Source organism: Canis lupus, chromosome 3 (genome assembly GCF_003254725.2).
Source record: "Canis lupus dingo isolate Sandy chromosome 3, ASM325472v2, whole genome shotgun sequence".
NCBI lineage: Eukaryota > Metazoa > Chordata > Mammalia > Carnivora > Canidae > Canis > Canis lupus.
In genome coordinates this window covers 29,818,478-29,839,193 of record NC_064245.1, presented here as the reverse complement: position 1 = coordinate 29,839,193, position 20,716 = coordinate 29,818,478, and the positions used below count along the sequence as shown (strand labels likewise).

The 20,716-nt window shown below is 40.4% G+C and overlaps 1 protein-coding gene across 2 annotated transcripts in view; it reads left to right on the top strand.

The window, feature by feature from the left end:
* The window catches only part of IQGAP2 (IQ motif containing GTPase activating protein 2), a 288,002-nt gene that overhangs the window by 246,517 nt on the left and 20,769 nt on the right, over positions 1-20,716 (top strand). For both annotated transcript variants that reach the window (XM_025438205.3, XM_025438204.3), the window contains 9 exons: positions 5,207-5,356; positions 8,112-8,275; positions 10,850-11,074; positions 12,413-12,553; positions 12,963-13,047; positions 13,482-13,714; positions 15,872-16,004; positions 18,997-19,099; positions 19,956-20,097. In XM_025438205.3, coding sequence (XP_025293990.3) covers positions 5,207-5,356; positions 8,112-8,275; positions 10,850-11,074; positions 12,413-12,553; positions 12,963-13,047; positions 13,482-13,714; positions 15,872-16,004; positions 18,997-19,099; positions 19,956-20,097 — 1,376 coding nt within the window. The remainder of the gene's footprint in view (positions 1-5,206; positions 5,357-8,111; positions 8,276-10,849; positions 11,075-12,412; positions 12,554-12,962; positions 13,048-13,481; positions 13,715-15,871; positions 16,005-18,996; positions 19,100-19,955; positions 20,098-20,716) is intronic.

Sequence of the window (20,716 nt, the reverse complement as noted above, 5' to 3'; positions counted from 1 at the left end):
CATGTGTAAAGTTTCATTTTTTTACCCTAGAAAGGAAATTTGTAGGATCAGATCTCTCTCCATGTTCCTATTCCAGTGCCACATCAGTTTTTAGAAAATGGATAGGTCAGAAGGGGGCATGGGAAGTTGACCTTCTAGAAACTCTGAGAAAGCTACCATGGGTCAAACAAAGAGTGCCAACTGCCACTGACTTGAGTCTTTGTTTCTGGAAAACTGGGAAATGAGGAGCTCAGGAGGCCAGCAGATGAGGATGTGAATGCCCCACTCTTGTCTCCAGCCCTCGCAGAGAAATAGTGAAATAGTGCCCAGAAAATAAGGAAAATAGAGCAATTTACAAAATAGGAAATTATATTCTTTTCTAAATATTAAGAAAAGTACAATTTAGGGACACTTGGGTGGCTCAGCAGTTCAGTGTCTACCTTTGGCCCAGGTCATGATCTGGGAATTGAGTCCCACATCAGGCTCCCCTCAGGGGCCTGCTTCTCCCTCTGCCTATGTCTCTGCCTCTGTGTCTCTCATGAATAAGTAAAATCTTAAAAAGAGAGAGAGAGAGAGAAAGAAAGAAAAGTACATTTTAAATGTTCTGTATTATCGGTTTTTATTATTTTATCCAGAAAAATAGTACTTTTCTCCTTTTTAAAAAATGTGTATTATTTGACGAACATGAGAATTTTAAAAGGGTAACCTATTTCAGAAGGTCCTTCAGAAAATGCCTTTTACAGCCTTTAGACTGCTGTTTTACGCCATTCCCATAAAGTTGTAAACAGGAAATGCCTTTTAAAATAAAGGCTAGTTGCAAAACACTGAATAGTAGGCGTAACATGTAGCTTGTTATTCATGTGGAAAATGAAATCATGGCAAATTTTCAGGTCTTTATGAATGTTTAAGATTTTTTTTAAAGATTTTATGTATTTATTCATGAGAGACACAGAGAGAGGCAGAGACACAGGCAGAGGGGGAAGCAGGCTCCATGCAGGGAGCCCGATGTGGGACTCGATCCCGAGACTCCAGGATCATGCCCTGAGCCAAAGACAGAGACTCAACTGCTGAGCCCCACCCAGGCGTCCCCTGTTTAAGGTTTTTTTTAAGTATTCTTAATTGATGATGTTGTGAAATAGAGCTAATTTTTCAACTTACCTTTTCAAACACCAAGTATTGATTACTTATTGAAAATTTAATTAATGATTATTAAATATATGGTCTTTAGTCTTATCATTGATAGTAGCATTTTTTAATTTGATGACAAGAATAGTACAATTAAAGCTTTATTTATAGTAGTGAAAAGGTGAGAAACAACCCAAACACAAAAACAATAAACAGAGAACAGTAAAATGAGTTTAATATGTAGGCTATATAGCCACTAAAAATAATGTTTTCAAAGAACATTTAAGGGCAGGGGCAATGTTTGCAATACAATAAAGACAATAGTACTTAAAGCAGTACAATTTAATTTGTTGTGAAATATATATACTTAGAGCTAGGAAAAAAGTGATTCTTCTTTGGGTGGGTAGTAAAATTCAACTTCTTGATTCTTTTTTCTTTTTTAATACTGAGCTTGTGTTTAAAGAGGAGAGAGATTTTTAGGGCAGCCCCTGTGGCTCAGCAGTTTAGCACTGCTGTCAGCCAGGACATGATACTGGAGACCCGAGATCGAGTCCCACTTCGGGCTCCCTGCATGGAGCCTGCTTCTCCCTCTGCCTGTGTCTCTGCCTCTCTCTCTGTATCTCTCATGAATAAATAAATAAAATCCTTAAAAAAAAAAAAAAAGAAAGATTTTTAAAGGAAGTAGCTTAGTTTGTAAAGAGCCCCAAAGTAACCATGTGTCTTAAAATTTTTCTGAAAGTGACCTTCCTTGCCTGGCTAGCTCAGTTGGTAGAGTATGCAACTCTCGATCTTGGGGTCATGAATTCAAGCTTCACGTTAGGCATAGAGCTTACTAAAAAATAAATAATAAATAAAATAAAATTGGCATTCCTCCTAGAAATCACAGGAAGTCAGTAGGTGAATGAAGTGGCTAACATTGGTTTTAGGCAAAAAAAAAAAAAAAAAAAATGGCTTAGAGATGGAGACAAAGCAAGTGACGTAGAAGTTTCCTAGAGAAATAGGGAGGAAGAAGAGTATAAGCTCAAACTAGCTTGAAAGAAAATCTGAATAGAAAGTAAAAGTAGGGCACCTGGGTGACCCAGTTAAGTGTCTGCCTTCTGCTCAGGTTATGATCCTGGGGTCCTGGGGTGAAGCCCCGCATCGGGCTCCCTGCTCAATGGGCAGTGTGCCTCTCCCACTCTACTGCTTGTGCTCTCTTGTGTACATTCTCTGTCTCTCTCTCAAATAAATAAAATCTGGAAGGAAGGAAGGAAGGAAGGAAGGAAGGAAGGAAGGAAGGAAGGAAGGAAGGAAGGAAGGAAGGAAGGAAGGAGAGAAAGGAAGGAAGGAGAGAAAGGAAGGAAGGAGAGAAAGGAAAAGTTATCTGGGGCAGCTGGGCTCAGTCAGTTGAGCATCCGACTCTTGATTTCAGCTCAGGTCGTGGTCTCAGGGTCGTGGGGTGGAGCCCTGCATCCAATTCTATGCTAGTGGGGAGTCTGCATGAGATTCTCTCTCCCTCTCTCCACTCACATGAGCTCGCATGCTCTCTCTCTAAAATAAGTCAGTCCATTTTAAAAAGAAAAAAGGAAAGAAAGTAAAAGGAATCTTGAGTCCCTGAGCTACCCACCAATGAATGCGGTGCATAATAGGAGTGCAGATGTCAGGCCCGGGCTGCCTAAAACCCAGATGAAGGGTCGTTCTATGGCTTGATTCTACTGCTGCACTGCATGTGTTAGCGTGTTTCCCCGAGCGTGTTTCTTAACCTCTCTGAGCCTTGTTTTCTTCCCTGAGAATTGTGCCAAGTGCATCACATATGTTGTTTTGACCTTCATAGCAACTGAGACTGGGATTATTGATCCCATTCTATAGATTAAGGGAACAGGCTTGGAGACGTTCACCTGCACAAGGCCACAAAGTTAACAAGGCTGTGTAGGCACCCCTACTTTCATGCCTGCGAAGCCCAAACCCTTTGTACTAGTCTACACCTTCTATAAAAATGTCTATATAACAGCATATGACCTGCATTCAGGTATCCTGCAATCATGGCAAGGGACAAAATGTGGCCACCAGGGCAACATCAAGATGAGGGAATATTGTGAAAAAGTAAGATACTGTTGCTCCTTCAAACCACTGTTCTCCACATGTTCAATATTTATTGGTAAGAACAGAAGACATGAAATTCCTATTAGTGAGAAGCATACATGTTTGGAACTGCTCCCTGGTTGGTCTTTGGCTCCTTCTTTAGGCTTCCCAAAGAAAACTTGTGTTGACTCAAGAGCAGTCTTAAGCAAGGCACAGTTTCAGGGAAGAAGGAATTTGGGCTTCCTGCCGTGACCTGCACAGCTGTGCAGGGGGATGTGCCGCAGACACTCTGCTCCATCCGCACAGCTGCTCACTCCCATACCTCCTCCCCTCCAGGGCTCAGCCTCTCATGTTCCAGCTCCCCATCCAGGATTACTCTCCCTGTCCTGCCCTCACCAAATGTCTATATTTCTTTTTTTTTAAAGATTTTATTTATTCATGAGACACAGAGAGAGGCAGAGACACAGGCAGAGGAAGAAGCAGGCTCCCTGTGGGGAGCCCAGTGCAGGACTCGACCCCAGGACCCTGGGATCATGCCCTGAGCCAAAGGCACATGCTCATCTGCCGAGCCACCCACGTGTCCCCAAATGTCTGTTTCTAATGCAAAGGGATTTATTCTGCCCCAGAGCCTGCTTGCCACTCCCGCCCTCTCTTCTCTTCTGTGTATGTCAAAAACCGTAACATAAAGGTGAAATCTGGGAACAAAACAAAAGGAAAATCTTCAGTTGCCAGAGCCACCACCATTGAAAATAATAACCGGAGGGGGAGTTAAATACCAAGATTTTGTTTCTGCCGTCTATTTAAAACCAAGATAATCTATTTACTCCACATATTTGAGAGACTTGATCTGTGCTTTGCCAATTACTTAAAAAGAAGAAAGCAAGGAAATAAGGAACAGTAAACCAGACTTATTCTGGTGATGTTTTATGACTTCTTATCAAGAAGGATGTCAGGCAAGTGCCTGCCCAGACTTCCCCGGAACCTTCATCTGGTGCTGAGTACACTTCCTTTCTTCATCCTGAAATATATCATATGCTTATAAATAAGGGTGAAATGTTGCCTTTTTAAAAAATTGCATGGAAATGCAAATCAAATCCCCCCCCCCCTTTCTGCACACAACAGTAAGGAGGACAGAAGTACGTGCTGAAATCCAGGTTGCCCCTCTCTTAGCTGAGAATGGCAAAGAATAAATTCATAGACCTGCAGTGGATATAATCACATGGAACTATCTTATATCAGAACTCCAAGGGTTTTCTTTCTACCTGTGGACTGACCCTAGCTGTGGGAGAATGGGGTGCTAGGACGTAAGCAGATGTAGAACCTGTACACAAAAGCCAACAGTAGTTCCCATCCCCAGGCGCAATTGAAAGCAGTGGCAGGCACGTTTTTGACTGTCAGAATTACTAGGGGTCCCTACTGGCACTTGATGGAGAGGGGCCAGGGATGCTAGACAACCAATGATGCATGCACAGTAAAGCATTGTATTGCCTGGAATTTCCCAGAATACCCCTCCTCAGGAGCCATGGTCAGACATCCTGATGCTGGCTACAAATCGACATCTTACATGGAGGTTGGACTAAGTTCAGGGAAGCAGATGGAAGAAGATTTGGGAAAAAACAGCTTTATTGCCACCTACTCTGTAGTATGGTGACCTGTTATTACATGGCAGACGAGGCAGGCATTCTAGAGCACTGGCGGCGTTCATTTGGGTCGTGTGCCATTCATTGGTGGGTCATGAAAGCCATTCAGAGAGTCACATCAGCAGTCTTTAAAAGTTGAGTCTTTAAAAGTTGAGTCTTTAAAAGTTGAATAAAAGCGAATTGAGGATATCAATGTGTGTCCCAGTAGTGTGGGTAAGTGCTTCATATTCCAGGCATGTGTGCGCACGCATGTGTGTTTACCAGCAAAAGATGTAAGATGTGTAAGGAAAATGTGGAAAGTTAATCTTTCCAACTACATGTGTTTCGAAGTGTGTGTGTGTGAAGAGAGGACATGAAGAATACCAGAATAAAAAATAATCATTTCCTAAATTCTGTTCCAGGATGTCATTTCACACAGAACAAAGCTGAATAAGAAAAAAGGTGGAGAAATGCAAATACTGACTAACACTGACAACCAGGGAATTAAAAGTTTGAGTAAGGAAAGGAGAAAAACACTAGAAACATATCAGCAGCTGTTTTATCTTTTACAGGTGAGAACAATTACTCTCACTATGAGCTTTGGATCAATACTATATTGCTTGGCGGTGGTTTACAGTATATCTTTCCCCCGGGTAAAGTTGTAGTAGGTGACACATTTTGAGTACCCACTAAGTACCAAATGCTATTCTGGATGCTTTACATACATCATCTCATTTAATTCTTACTACAACCCTTAGAAAATAGTAAATATTATTATTCCCATACTGTATATGAGAAAACCAGGATGCAGCCAGTAGATGGTAAAGCAGAGATACTGGAACCCAGGCAGTTTGACTTTGGAGCCCCTGCTTTCGGGACTACATTATATTACAGTTACCTGCAGAGACAGTATAAACCTACTAGTAATATAAGCAGATGCTGTCAGCCCTGAGCAAATTAAAGTACTTGCAAAATGGATCTTTCCCTGAACCAGTCTTCCCTTCTTTTGAGAAAGGATAGAGTTTTGATTAGGGCATTAGGGCATCCTTTTGAGTTTCATTATTTTCGTGGCATTACTATTATGTAAGTGGACAGTAATTTTTTGCTGCTTCCAGGGTGCAGGTGAGAACTAGTAAGTTGAACTGCTTATGTCTGGACTGGGGTGGACCAGTTGTTGTTTTGGCTAAGTCACTGGTTCACCTTATCTGTTCTATTAGTACATCCACTTAGTCCCAAAGAAAAGTGAGGAAGTAAGTGATAGTGATAAACAAAGCCTCCCCTTTGGGAAGAAAACTTCCCCCAAAAGGTGGGTCAGCAGTTCTTCCTTGAGTCAGGTGTCCCTTTGTGTGGGGATGCTGCTGCTGGCAGTGGTCACTTCCTCAAGGCCTGAAGGTCCCTGAATCTTTCCTTGGGGATGGTGCTGACATTAGGTATACAGAGAACACATTACCCACAACGTGAATGAGGTGTGATTTGCCCCCATGAAAGAAGTTATGTTAATTGTGGTACAAATGAGAATTCTCCATCTGGAATCATGGATTGGAGAGCGGGTGTAGTGCCACAGATGGCCACGGTGTGACAGCAGAGAGGGAAAATGTTAAAACAGTATTGTTCCTGGAATCCCTTGCTTAATTAACACCAGCAAACTTTCCAGAAAGAAAGAGGGCTCCCCGTGGGTAGGGAAAAGTGTTTGTCTACCTGAATTAGAATAGTAGTCATCCAGCAGTTGGAAATGTAATCTTGGGCGTTTATTCTTTTTGACATCCGTAAGTCTCCCAAATGGATGAGGCTTCTTTAGGATTTGGTTTCCAGTGTTAGATTTTGATAGAATTAGTGTTATAAGGAAAGTGAAACTGTAGTCCTTGGCCTAAGACTTGCATTTTTTTACTTTGTTCTATATGTGGAGACCATTAATGGAAAAGATAAAAATCACAGGAACATGTTGAGAATAATTCCAGCAAGTTTTATTCCCCAAGCAACCCAAAACTGCTAGTCCCAGAGCTCAGCCATTCAGTTGTATCTAGTGGAGTGTCTGTTGAAATCATGTATTTTTCTTTATCTTTTCTCGAAGACATTGGCCTGAGATCATTGAGGAAACTACATAAAGCAAATGGTCTGAATTCCTTTGGCCTTTAAATGATGTCTTGGCAAGAAGTATTAGCCACAAGACAGGTCAGCTAGGATAGGTTTTGCTTTGCATTTACCTCTTCAGTCTCAGCCTATATGGAAAGCTTTCAGGTCATCTGGGAGGCATGAGGAGAAGGTATCTTTAGCTTTAGACAGATTTCCTTTCTCATAATCCCATATGCTTAGTGTGGGAAAATATTCACTGCAAAACTATAAATAAAACATGGTCCCCAGCTTCATAAAATTTCAGACAATCATTATGAGCTTGGAATCATTATGAGCATTGTAAGCCTAAGTAGTAAACTATAACTTGGGTTTTCTTAAAAACTTTAAAGCCAAACTGAGTGTGTTAAATGAATACTAGTTTCCATAGAAACTAGTATAGAAAATTTTCTTTTCTCATCAGATGAAGATGAAGAGTAGGTATATTAAATTTCTCTATGTACATATTTTCCTCTATAACCTAAATAGTTTTATTCCTCTAACCTTACCTCATTGGTGTAGCTACTGGAAAAGACCCATATTACATGAAGGCTGGTGCCTTCAGGAACCCTATCCTCAGATGAGCACTCAGGACGTCACACCAATTTTTTTTTTTAATTCTTTATTTTTAAGTTGACTTTTTTTTCTGTCACTTTCTTCCACCATTTCACCCGTCAACTATCCTGACCTTTACCCCTCCCTCCAGCCTCCCTGCCTCATTCCTACCTTCTCTCTACTCGTAAAACATCACAGCCATCCTGTCTCCACACGTAAACATGCCCTTTTCTTTTTCTTTCTAGTCTCAGAATATGGTATATTTTTCCTTCTGTTCATTCACCAGTCCTTCTGGAATAGTCTGTGTAGCTAGACTCTTGGTTCATTATTGCCAGTCTCTTCGGATGTTTGATTCTGTTGGTCAACCTCAGTCTCTTCTGTGTCTTTACAATAAATATTAATATGTACCTTGAAATGGTTAACGATGTATAGTGCACATAATTATATTTCATTAAATATATATATGTAACTTCTGTTGTAGCTTTGTAATATAACTTCCTATAGTATTAATATCAGCTGACACCTTTTAAAGTCTTACTGTGTGCCAGATACTCCACTATATGCTTTATACATGTTAAAGGGAATTGGGTACTCCTCTCTGTTTTAATATATTAACATGCAGTTTTGTGGGGGACTTTGTCCTTCTTCCCTCTTTTCTTTTAGACCAATCCTTTGTACCTGGCTAAGCTGATTTTCCAAATGCCACAGAATAAGTCAACTAAATTTATGGATACTGTTATTTTCACACTATACAATTACGCTTCCAATCAGCGAGAAGAATACCTACTCCTCAAGCTTTTTAAGACTGCTCTGGAGGAAGAAATAAAGTATGTATATAAATATATATATATATGTATATATGTAAAAATATCAATGAATAAATCATTTCAGTGACAGCTATCTCTCATTTACTAAAATAATATTTAAACTATTCTTATAAGTTACTCATACATATTCAAGTATATCAAATTGCTTAAGGAATTTCTACATCACTATGGGTATTTCCTGGTACAGCTTTCACCTACCAGTGATACCTTTTTCAGAGCCAAATTCACTTTTGAGTTTGCAAGTACACAGCAACTTAAAAATCAAAAGCTTTTTTGAAAGTCAGTGGAAAAAATTTAACTTAATTAAAACTCTGTGAGTAATAAAGCTATAAACAGATGGGGATAGTGATCTCTGCCAGATAGTCTTCTTTTACTTCTCTTACTGGAACTTAAACTGATTTTTGCTACTTTATTTTCTGGTTTAGTTATTGTAAAAAAAAAAAAGTGCAGATCCCAAAAAAATACATGAAAAATGCCCTTGGCCAATGAGATGAACCTCAGCTGCCTTCCTGGCTTCTTGATACTTGAGCTGTACTGGTTCCTATAGATCTCGGAAGCATATTAGCTAGGAACCCCTGCCTTTGGGTTTCTGTAAGCCAGCCTAAGAAATAGGATACATGAGATATAGGAATGTGTGCACTGGAATAAATAAGTGCTAAGGAATAACACACACACAATGTAACAGATCAGAGGGGTGGGAAGAAAAGTTCCAGTCACAAATGATGTTGTAATAGTGATGTAAAATGTAGCTGCCTGTAGCATGACAGCAGGCAGCTATACTGGTGGGGAACATAGCATAACGTATAAACTTGTCACATTTCTAAGTTGAACATCTGAAACTAAGGTAGCATTGTGTGTCAACTATACTCAAAAGATAAAGAAAGGGATCCCCGGTGGCGCAGTGGTTTGGCGCCTGCCTTTGGCCCAGGGCGCGATCCTGGAGACCCGGGATCGAATCCCACGTCGGGCTCCCGGTGCATGGAGCCTGCTTCTCCCTCTGCCTGTGTCTCTGCCTCTCTCTTTCTCTCTCTCTCTCTCTCTCTCTCTCTCTGTGACTATCATAAATAAATAAAAATTAAAAAAAAAAACATATTAAAAAAAAAAAAGATAAAGAAAGAAAGAAAAGTTCCATTCAGGTCGGCCGATAAAGATTTTGTGGGAGACGAAGTAGTTGAACCAAATCTTTGAAGAATATCTAAGTTTTTTATAAGAAGAAACAGAATTGATGCCTGGATGGTTCAGTAGTTGAGCATCTGCCTTCGGCTCAGGGTGTGATCCCGGGGTCCTAGGATCGAGTCCTGCTCAGGCTCCCTGCATGGAACCTACTTCGTGTCTCTGCCTCTCTCTGTGTATCTCTCATGAATAAATAAATAAACTCTTTTTAAAAGAAAAATGGAAAAGGAAAAATAAGGCACAGTATTGACAGAAAGAGCATAGGCCAAGATCTGCAAAACACAATAGGCTCATTCCAGGCAAAATGTGATTTAACTAGTCACGAATAGGAGATGGAGCTAGAAAGATAGGTTGGGCCAGATCATGGGAGTCACTGAGTACAGGCCCAAGTGCCGAGGAACTGTTCACTCCCTTGGAAGCTCTGAGAGGTCTTAGAGCAGGGTGTTGATTGACATGGCCACGTTGTGTTTTTAGAAGCTTGATCTGCTGCTGTGTATGAACAGAATAAATGGTAGGTGCACATGTCAGAGAAGTGGGAGAGTCAGAAGGAAAAAAGAAACTGGATTTTTAACACGGTGAGTATCAGCTACAGGTGTAGAACATGAAGGTGAAAGTTTCCAGCAGAAAGCTGGAAATCCAAGACCAACTCCCAGGAAAGAGAGGTGGATTAGACACTGAGCCCAAAGGATGAATTTCAAGGAGGAGGTCATTGAAATTGCACGTGGAAGTGAGGTCTGAGGGTAGATCACATAGAAAGACATGAGACAGAACAGTTAAACTGTGGGGAGAGGAACCAGCAAAGGAAATGGAGGGGACAACTGGGTAGGATGAGTACTGGAATACAGCACTCTGAGACCCTGAGGGAAAGGGGGTCACACGGGAGGGTGAGAGGTGGCGCAGAGCTGAGAGGGAGGCAGGTAAGGAAGGGAAGCTCCCAGGACTTGGCAATCAGCAGTCAGGAAGAGCTCTCTCAGCCCTGTGACATAGCCAGAAGCTTCCCTGCAGTGAATTTGAGTGCGATTTGAAGAAGCGGATTTCAGTTCATTAAATCAAGAAAGTTATTTTTGAAATTTGGTAACTAGGTGGGACACGGTACTTGCCCAGTGGCACCCTGAATTCTTCTCATTTCTCATCCGTCCATCTTCAGTTCCTGCCTGCCTGCTAGATCGAAATTAAAGCTGAGCACTTATTTTTATGTCCTTGAGCTCCTCAAATGATGCACACATATCTTGCAGATGATTGCTTGCTTTTAAAGCATATCGGCTTTGATTCTCTTGGAGGCAGTATAACCCCCCAAAGTCCTTGCCTCCCAGAGAGAACATAGGCTGCTTAAAACTCTCTCCATGGAGGCAAACCCTTTGTTTCAATCTGGGCTTTTTTGGTTTGTTTGTTTGTTTTTAGATCAAAAGTGGATCAGGTGCAGGACATAGTGACTGGGAACCCCACAGTCATCAAGATGGTTGTGAGCTTCAACAGAGGTGCCCGAGGACAGAACACCCTGCGCCAGCTCCTGGCTCCTGTGGTAAAAGAGATCCTGGATGACAAGTCCCTGACCATCAACACAAACCCCGTGGAGGTGTACAAGGCTTGGGTGAACCAACTGGAAACACAAACTGGAGAAGCCAGGTAACTGAGCCCAGAGGAGGTTGGTTTTCAGTCATGTTTTATGATCATTTTTACATGGCTATTATGGATACTCTTAAACTCTCTTAAAAGACAAAATTTCCTGTCCAAAGGCAGTTTTCACTTAAAGACGTTACCTCTTCTTAACATACCCATATAGGCCACATTCTCGGACTCTTGCTCATCTTGGTATGACACAGGATTTTCAACTTGCAGTACCAGTTGATCCCCAAAGCCACAACTTCTGTAATTCTCTCCCTTGCTTATTCTTTGTATATCTCTAAACCTAAACCTAGAAATAGTACATACTTCCTCCTCACTTGATGATACATACTTTTTTATATTTACTAGGTGAGTAAGTATCCTGTGTAAGCAGCAATAAGCCAGGTAGGATGGGCCTATTCTGGGTGGTAGTTTGTAGAGCTAAGCAATCTCTGCTTTTTATCTCCTTCAAAAGGATGCCTTGTGCAATCGTTAAGCTACACACAGAGGATTGCATGGATGGTTCTCACGCACTGTTTGTAACAGCAAAAAGTTGGGTCAAGTCAAAATATTTGGCTTTGAGGAATTTGTTAAATAAATGTTTGTATAATACATAGTAGACTCAGTAACTGTTTGGAAGAATGGTATAGAAATATTTTTATTGGCATGGAAAAAATGTATAGTTTTCCATTGCAGTTGTGCATAATAAGCCATTTTCTATAAAAATATATATACCTATATGTATATGTAAATACACACGTACACATATATGTAGGATCTGTATGGAATATATAGATATACCCATGAGTGTGTGAGGCCCACATACACAGATGTATAGAGTAGGACCTAGAAAGTTATGCACCAAGATACGAAAAATGGTTGTCTCTGGGTTGATACTATATTTTTGTTTGCTTATATGCATTTTTTTCTGTAATGAACTTACCTGCTTTTTTGTAATTAAAGAGGAGTGCGTGGGTGGCTGGGTGGGTTAAGTGTCCCAGGTCTTGAGCTCAGGTCTTGATCTCAGGTTGGTGAGTTCAAGCTCTGCATGGCTCCCACTGGCTAACCTCCTTAAAAAGAGAGAGAGAGAGAAAGTTAGCTGGGTCTGTATCATGTGAGTCGCCTGTGATTTTGCCGAGAGCATCCTGAGTGAGAGCCTAGAGTCCCCTGATCTGCTAGTGGCAGAGGGTCTGTCTGGGCACACTGGGCCTCCCTCCCATTGGCAAACACTTTGTCGCTGAGGTCACTGGGTGAAGTCCACTTCTCTGTAAAAAGCATGATTGTAGAAATGGCTTGGCAAGGACACAAATGCTCATTTTTAAGCCCCTGATTAATTGAAAGACCTTGTTGTGTTTTCAGCAAGCTTCCTTATGATGTGACCACAGAACAAGCTCTCACATACCCAGAAGTGAAAAATAAACTGGAGGCATCCATTGAGAATCTGAGGAGGGTCACCGACAAAGTCCTGAACTCTATCATTTCTTCTCTTGACCTACTGCCGTAAGTTGTACATGTAGCAACTTGAATGTTCTTCACTGAAAAAGTTCTCAAAACACTATAAAAAATAAATAAACACTATAAAAATAAATCTGAAAAAAAATAAAAAAATAAAATAAAATAAATCTGGCAGGAAAGATAGGCGTTTTCCCTCATACTGTTTTTAACACCATTTTAAAAGTTGGCCTACATTTGCATTTTACATTCATAACCGTTCTCCAAAGAGCGGCCACCAAACAACAGTGTTCAGTTACTGACATGAGTCAAGGTTCTGTGATTCTGTTACCATCTCCTTTGGTGTTTAATTTTCAAGAAAACTGCCCCAGTGTGGTTGATGAGAACAACTGCTATGTGTTTCTTGCTCACTCAGCCTTTTCTTGTTATTTTCTTTGGTCCTCTGTTTCATATGCAGTTATGGATTGAGGTATATAGCCAAAGTACTAAAGAATTCGATCCGTGAGAAATTTCCAGATGCCACAGAAGATGAGCTGTTAAAGGTAGATTTTCAAGGGTCATCTCACCACAGCTGCATCGGGGGTGGGGGGTGAGCCAAAATTACCAACATGCCATTTTATGAGAATTCCCCCCGGCCCTGGGGAAGCTGCAGGTCTTCTGTTTTCCAGTGACTTTCAAAATTATTAATTGTGCTGAGGTTACTTTAGAGATCTTACACATTACTGAGACTCTTTATATTAGAGCATTTGGGGGGAAATATGCTCTAATTATGCTATTTTTCATCAAAAGTAATTTTGGTAACTATATCAGTGACGTGTGACAATATTCACTACTTGTACAGAACTCCTTTTTAGAATTCAGACCAGAAAATAGTCTTTCTTGGGAAATAGCGATGAATATTTACTTCATTTCTTAAAAATCTAAAACTCTTGAGTTGCTTCTCTTAAAAACCATCTTTTTGTGTGCATTCCTCCAGATTGTGGGCAACCTCCTCTACTACCGGTACATGAACCCAGCTATTGTCGCTCCTGATGGCTTTGATATCATCGACATGACAGCTGGTGGACAGATCAATCCTGACCAGAGGAGAAACTTGGGATCAGTGGCCAAAGTTCTTCAGCACGCAGCCTCCAACAAGCTGTTCGAAGGAGAAAATGAGCATCTCTCATCTATGAACAATTATTTGTCAGAGACCTATCATGAGTTCAGGTGAGAGAGGTCATTGCTTTTGGAGAAATTTGCAAGATGATGAGCAAGAATAATGTGTGTTCTGTACTCATATTGGTTGAGGGTTGTGTATGAGTATGTTCTGTTGTCAAACCTCTCTTACCTGTGAAAGACTTATGTCTGTTGCCTTGATAAGCATTTCCAGACTATATCACTGGTCTTTCCATGGGAACTTGAAAGGAATGAGTGGTAGGAAGATGCACTCACCCTGAAGCTCTCCAAGGAAGCGTATTCAAATTGGCATTCATTTATTCTCTCTTTTTTTTTTTTTCATTTATTCTCTTGTTGCCATTCTGTTGGTAGGTCGCAGAAATAAGACATAAATGCGACCCCTTTGACTCGTCACTTGGAAAATTGATCTCCCATTCCTCAGTTTTCCTCTGAAGAGTGATTTATCTGCTCACAAATGTACCTCATGATCATTACTCTCTATTGAGAATCGTGGCCTCTTGTGAGAACCCTCCCTCCAAGTCCTCTTACTACAGGAAGTTTAGATTTCTCAAGCTGCTAATTTTAGTAAAACATCCTATTTCTTGCAAATCCTTATCTGCTACTACAGCTTCCCTTTGCTTCCTTTTTTCTCAGATTATTCTTATCAAATATCTGTGGTTCCAGTTCTTCAAAAAGAAACAAAACCAAAGACCTCTCCCTTGCTTTTAAGAATTCATATTTTTTCCCCTCACACTTGTATTTATCCTATGTGTTCCTCAGCAACCCATTAAAAGTGTAGGAAGCCAAACTGTCCCATGGAAGCATGCTCTTCTCCCATGCCAGCGTGACTGCCTGCCATTTAACCTCTTCAGCCTTGGGCTGGGAAGGTAGAGGCCTTTTGGTGTGAAAGCCTTGGCTACCCTTAGGAGGTACACCAAGGGTAATTTCTGGTGTATGAAAATTCAGTACGGGGGCGCCTGGGTGGCTCAGTCAGTTGAGCATCTGACTCTAGATTTTGGTTCAGGTCATGATCTCAGGATCGTGAGATGGGGCCCAGTGGGCTCGACACTCAGCAAGAAGTCTGCTTGAGACTCTCTCCCTCTGCCTGCCCCCCCTTCCCCACATGCCCTCTCTTTCTCTCAAATAAATAAATAAGTAAATAAATCTCTTTAAAAAATAGATTCTCTCTCCTTCCTCTGCTCCTCCCACTTATACTCTCCCTTTAAAAAGAAAAGAAAATCTACTACATTATAGAATAAAATGCCTTCTCTACCTGTACAAAAGGTTGATTTATGAACCAGGATGAGAGCCCCTGGATTTCCTGATCTCACTGTCTCAAATTGCTATTATTTAAAAAGCAGACTTTTTAGAATCTGATTACTGGAGGAATAGGACATCGTATGTATTTGTGTGATAGCCTTAACAGCCTTTCAATCAGCTAGCAACTGTTGTTTGGATCAACTAAGAGTACAGTAGGCTTAATTTGAATTTCTGTCAATTTGGCAACAGACACTCAGAAGGGTGATTAGGCCCAGGAGCTTGTACCATTTAAAAGCAGCACATGTAGGGACGCCTAGGTGGCTTGGCGTTTGACCGTCTGCCTTCTACTCAGGGTATGACTCGAGGGTCCTGGGATCAAGTCCCACATCAGGCTCCCTGTGAGGAGCCTGCTGCTCCCTCTGCCTGTGTCTCTGCCTCTCTCTCTGCATCTCTCATGAATAAGTAAATAAAATCTTTTAAAAATAATATAAATAAATAAAAGCACATGTGATGGATTGCTTTCCAGTTTATTTTCTCTAGAAAGACTTGATTCTTAGATCAAAGACTATGAGTCTTGACACATTTATGTTTAAATTTCGGGGGCCCTGTTCTCAGAATAACATTTCTTAAATAACCTGCCTGTAATTTGACTACATTGAGTCACTAGCAGAACCTGAGGCCACACTGCTCTCTCCATTTCTGTGCAAGGAGCTGGGTCCAATGTCCAGAAACATGGACTCAGCTTCCATAGTTAGGAGCCAGTCTGGAATGTGCCCTAACAAGTCCCTCCCACCCCCCACCACACACACACACACACACACACACACACACAAAGTTTGAAGTGGAGAACAAAGCACTAGTCCTAATTCATTATTTCCTCAGTGTTTTGACAAAGCTGTTTACCTCAGAAATTTGAACTCTGTCTTAAGAATTTGTTTTCTTTGTTAGGAAATATTTCAAAGAAGCCTGTAATGTCCCTGAGCCAGAAGAAAAGTTTAATATGGATAAATACACAGATGTGGTGACAGTCAGCAAACCAGTCATTTATATTTCAATTGAAGAAATCATCAGCACACATTCAGTAAGTGGGGATGAGAAGGGGTCTTAGCCGTGGACCCACGGTTCAGACACCATTATCTTGAAAATGCTTAGTCTCTATGGGGCTTCCTGTAAACACATGCTAATAATACTCAGACTCCTAAGAAACCTTTGATTATTTATTCCCTGGCTTATACAATGAATAAAATTCCCTTTTGTATACAAGTCATGTTTACTTTATATGTGGTGTGTTCATTCTCTCTTCTGTGTAAAAAAAAAAAACTCCTCCCAAACAAGTAAACAAAGAAAAGCTTACTGCTTACATGATCTGTTTAGAAAGTCAGATTGTGAATTGAAATTTAAGTCCTGGTAGGGAGAGGCCCTGCTATTTCCTCCACCCACCAGGGGCTACACTGCCTGAACCCCCACACTATTTCTCTTCCCCTTTCCAGAATCTTCCCAGCTTCTCCAGTAAAATTTTGGGATAATCAGAATATCCTCTCTTTTCTAATGTTGGACTTTAGGAGAGGGAAAATAAGCAGGCTGTTCAAGTTTGGGAAAGAGAAGACACCCCACCCAACATCAGCCACCTGCAAAGAATCATTTCTATTGTTCTGGAAAACCCCATTTCTCAAAGGCAGTTTCATAGTTTGTGGTATGTCATAATGTCTCTATCCAGATGACATGCACACATCAGCACCATCAGCCATGAAAGGAATATTAAATGTCTGTTGGGGTCAGCACACTTAGCTCAGCATGGGGAAGCCTTCGATGGCTCCTCAATCATTTAAAGTAAGAAGAGAGGCTAAGCATTGAGAGTCTTTTGGGGGTGGTGGTTGTTGTTGTTGTTTTTAAGACCAAATGGAATGTATTTCCTGAAAGTCTGGTTCCTAAAAGAAAACCTTTTTGAAAATAGTTTACGACCTTGCTCCTCCAAGCAAAGTCTTAGGGACATGTTAGAAATGCACCCTGGACCTCCCAAATCAGAACTTGCATTCTAACAAGAACCCAAGTTCTGCAGATACACACTAGAGGTCAAGAAGCCCTCATTAAGGATACACCCATTTTGAATTAACACACACATCTAGGAGGAAAGCGTAACAAATACACACGTGTGGAAGGTCTTGTCCTGCCCCCATCACAAACAAGTGGCAAAACTGGCTGCTCAGAATTTCAGTCTGTATTATTAAGTCCTTCCAATAAGCATAAATACAGGTTTGGAAGAAAGATTGGATCTACTTTTGATTTCTCTCTTTCAAGGTTGGACCCAGGAACCTCCCTGACATTTACAACAAGCTCTCTCCATAGGCATTTTGAGTGATCTTAGACAAAGGCGAGTGTGAATGGCCAGCCGAAGGAGGGAGGTGGTTGATTGCACGACGAGGCTATACTTCTCTCTGTATATAAGCACTCAAAATCATAAACCATGTCCGGCAATGCATCATTTGCAAGAGTAATTTTCTAATGGGCAAGTAGACTCATTCATGTTTCAGCAACGACTCTGTTGTCTATTTTTATGGTAGATTATCCATCTCAAAAAAAAATGTCCACATGCTGGCTACACATTTGCTGAGGGCAGTATCTTCATGCAGGAAAAGTGGTGGGGAGCTCTCTTTTAGAATGAGACATTTCAAAAAAAAGAAAAAAAAAAAGAATGAGACATTTCCCAGGGATAGCAAAGAAAAAAATGTTACTGTATTAATTTAGACTGTTACTCTTTAAAGATTAATCATCTGTTCTTTTGGTTAACAAAAATTGAAAACAGAAGATTCTGTTTTCCTGGGAAATACAGCTTGTGACCAATTTGGATTTTCTTCATGTGTTTGGTTGGAAGCAGATGTATAACGTGGGAGTAATGTAATTGCAGAGAAATGCTATCCTGTCTATGGTCTGTCTCAAACGAGGAGGTGTCCACATGTACATGCAAGCCTGGTAGTAGCTCGACTCGCCCTGCGTGTGGCCACTTGCTTGCCCCTTTGTCCTCTAAGGAACCTCAAAAATATGTAGAATCTCAAAATGTGCTCTTCAAAGATATTTTCAAGAAATGTTTATGTTCCATGATTACCAGAATAAAGGGTAGAAGCTAGCCTGAATCCTCACTCCCCAGAAACAACAGCCACATCAGCTCTCCTGGCTCTTCAGAGGCAAGAACATAAATGTATCCACCTTATTTTGTTCTGTCATTAATTTATCTTCCTCCAAATATATACGTACTACCATTCCAGATTCACTATGTCCTTATATTACCTTTATTTTTTACTTAAGTAATGCCTTCCTTTCTTTATTCACGTTTGATGCTTTCGGAGTTTGCATACGAAGAAACCCCTGATATGTCTGGATCGCAGGCCAAGGAACCATATGGGCATTTCTGTGATCCCTACCCTTGAAAGACCTTCAATGCTAGGCAGATTAAAATAGCTAATAGTAGTGATATATATATATATATATAGCCATAGTGTTTGATTACTGCATAATTTTTCTCCGAAGGGATATTGAAGTGCACTTCCAGTTTGCTATCAATATTAGACAAGAGATTTCTGCCTTATTTTAGGTTCTTTCCTCCCCAGCTTTGACCTCTTCTGTCAAGGTGGACAGGAGCACAGGGGCTAAGTGGTAGAAGGCTGCACCGTGGCTTATCTCACGAGATCTTGCTAAAAAGAGGATTTCTGGACATCTTTCACAAAGCTTCCGTTTCTTCGTGTAAAGTGGGCACTTACCTCTAAGATAATACTAAAAACTGTGCTTCCCTATGGTATCTAGTTTTAATAAATGTCAAACTTGTAATTAAGATTCAAATAGGGGTGCCTGGCTGGCTCAGTCAATAGAGCACGGAACTCTTGATCTCATGGTCATGAGTTCAAGCCCTACGTTGGGCATTCAGCTTACTTGTAAAAAAAATTTTTTAAATAAGAATCAAACAATATTAGAAGAAAATTATCTTGGAAAAAAATGGAAAGGGAACTTGATGTAAAAATGGTAGCACTTAAGAATTTACTTTTATTTGTGTCTCTATGTTTATTGCTCACTCTATACAGCTCCTCTTGGAACACCAGGATGCAATTGCACCTGAAAAGCAGGACTTGCTGAATGAACTACTAGAATCACTTGGGGAGGTGCCTAGTGTGGAGTCTTTTCTTGGTAAGAGCTTCTGCCTTCTACTTATCCTGTGGTTTGGGTTTAGTAGTTCAGTTTTCCTTTTCTAGATTAAAAAAAAAAAAAAAAAAAAAAACCTTAACCTTACTTAAGAAGATGACTACACTAGCCCCTTCCCACATTAACAGTTCTGTAATTCATCATGTCCTAGATTACAAAGAAATTAGATATTCTTGAAAGTAAACTCTAGATGCATCAAAAGGGATTAGTCTACCTATATCATTAAAGAAAAATCATTAAAGAACCAAATTTATTACAAATTCCTTGCTATATTTTAGAAGGATTTTTTTATTTTAGAGTCTCTATGTCCCAGTTATTTTAATGTTTAAATCAAAGATTTTTTAAAATTTTATTTATTTGAGAGAGAGAGAACGAACAGAAGCAGTGGAAGGGCCAGAAGGAAAGAGAGAAGCAGACTTCCCGCTGAGCAGGGAACTTGATGATGAGATGTGGGGCTTGGTTCCAGGACCCTGGGATCATGACCTGAGCTGAAGGCAGCCACTTAACCGCTTAACCGACTGAGCCACGTAGGTGCCCCTAAGTAAAAAACTGTTTAAGAGATGCCTGGCTGGTTCAGTTGGTGGAACATGCGACTCTTGATCTTGAGGTTATAGGGTTCAAGCCCCACGATGAGGGTAGAGATTATTTAAAATCTTTTTTTATAAAAAGGGAGAGAGAGATTTTAAAAGCCTTTTCATATATTAGAATGTGTGTTTTTTAAAATGAAGACCATTGTCTCCTGTACAATTGATCTGTCTTTTCCATAAAACCTTTATCTTACATGGCTGATGCTCCCAAAACAATGAGTGAATGTAAGAATAACAATGTTTTGTTTCTGCAGGGGAGGGAGCAGTTGACCCCAATGACCCTAACAAGGCAAATACACTCAATCAACTGGCAAAAACGGAGATTTCCCTTTATTTGACAAGCAAGTACGACCTAGGGGACGGTGAAGCTATAGATGGCCAAAGCCTCATGATAAAGTAAGTTTGGGGCTTAATGGGTGCATGTCTCTGATTATGCATCTTAAAACATGCAAATTTAAATAGGCTGAATCCCCAGATAATTCATTTTCATATATCTAAGTATTGAAGTATGTTGTTTATTCACCAAAAATCTGACCAAAGGATAATAGATCATTTATCACTTAAGAGGAAACTAAATATCATAATAGTTTATGAGGCCTGTCTTGTTTTTTAGTTTTCTATGTAGCAATTTGATTCCTTTCTTTTAAGAAACAAAGTGATTAGTTCTGCCTGTAAAGTCCTTACATAACTGAAGGGAAATAACTGTTTCAGAGTGGTGAAAACATGAATGAGAAAATACTTTAACCTATATTTAATGTCTGGTACACAGTGTTACTGTAACAGGCACACTGTCATTTGCTTTATTAACCTTCTTTCCTATTACGCTCAGCCTGGATATGTTTACAGCTTTGACTTGTGCCCTAGTTCCTGCCCCCTAGGATTTACAATGAAGTATTCAGACTTTTATACTGCACTGTTTCCATCAAGGCCTCCTGGATGTTCACACCAGTCCTTTACAAACAAGATGAGGAAGAATGAGATCTGTTTTCAAGAACAGTACTGTTTTATATAAAGA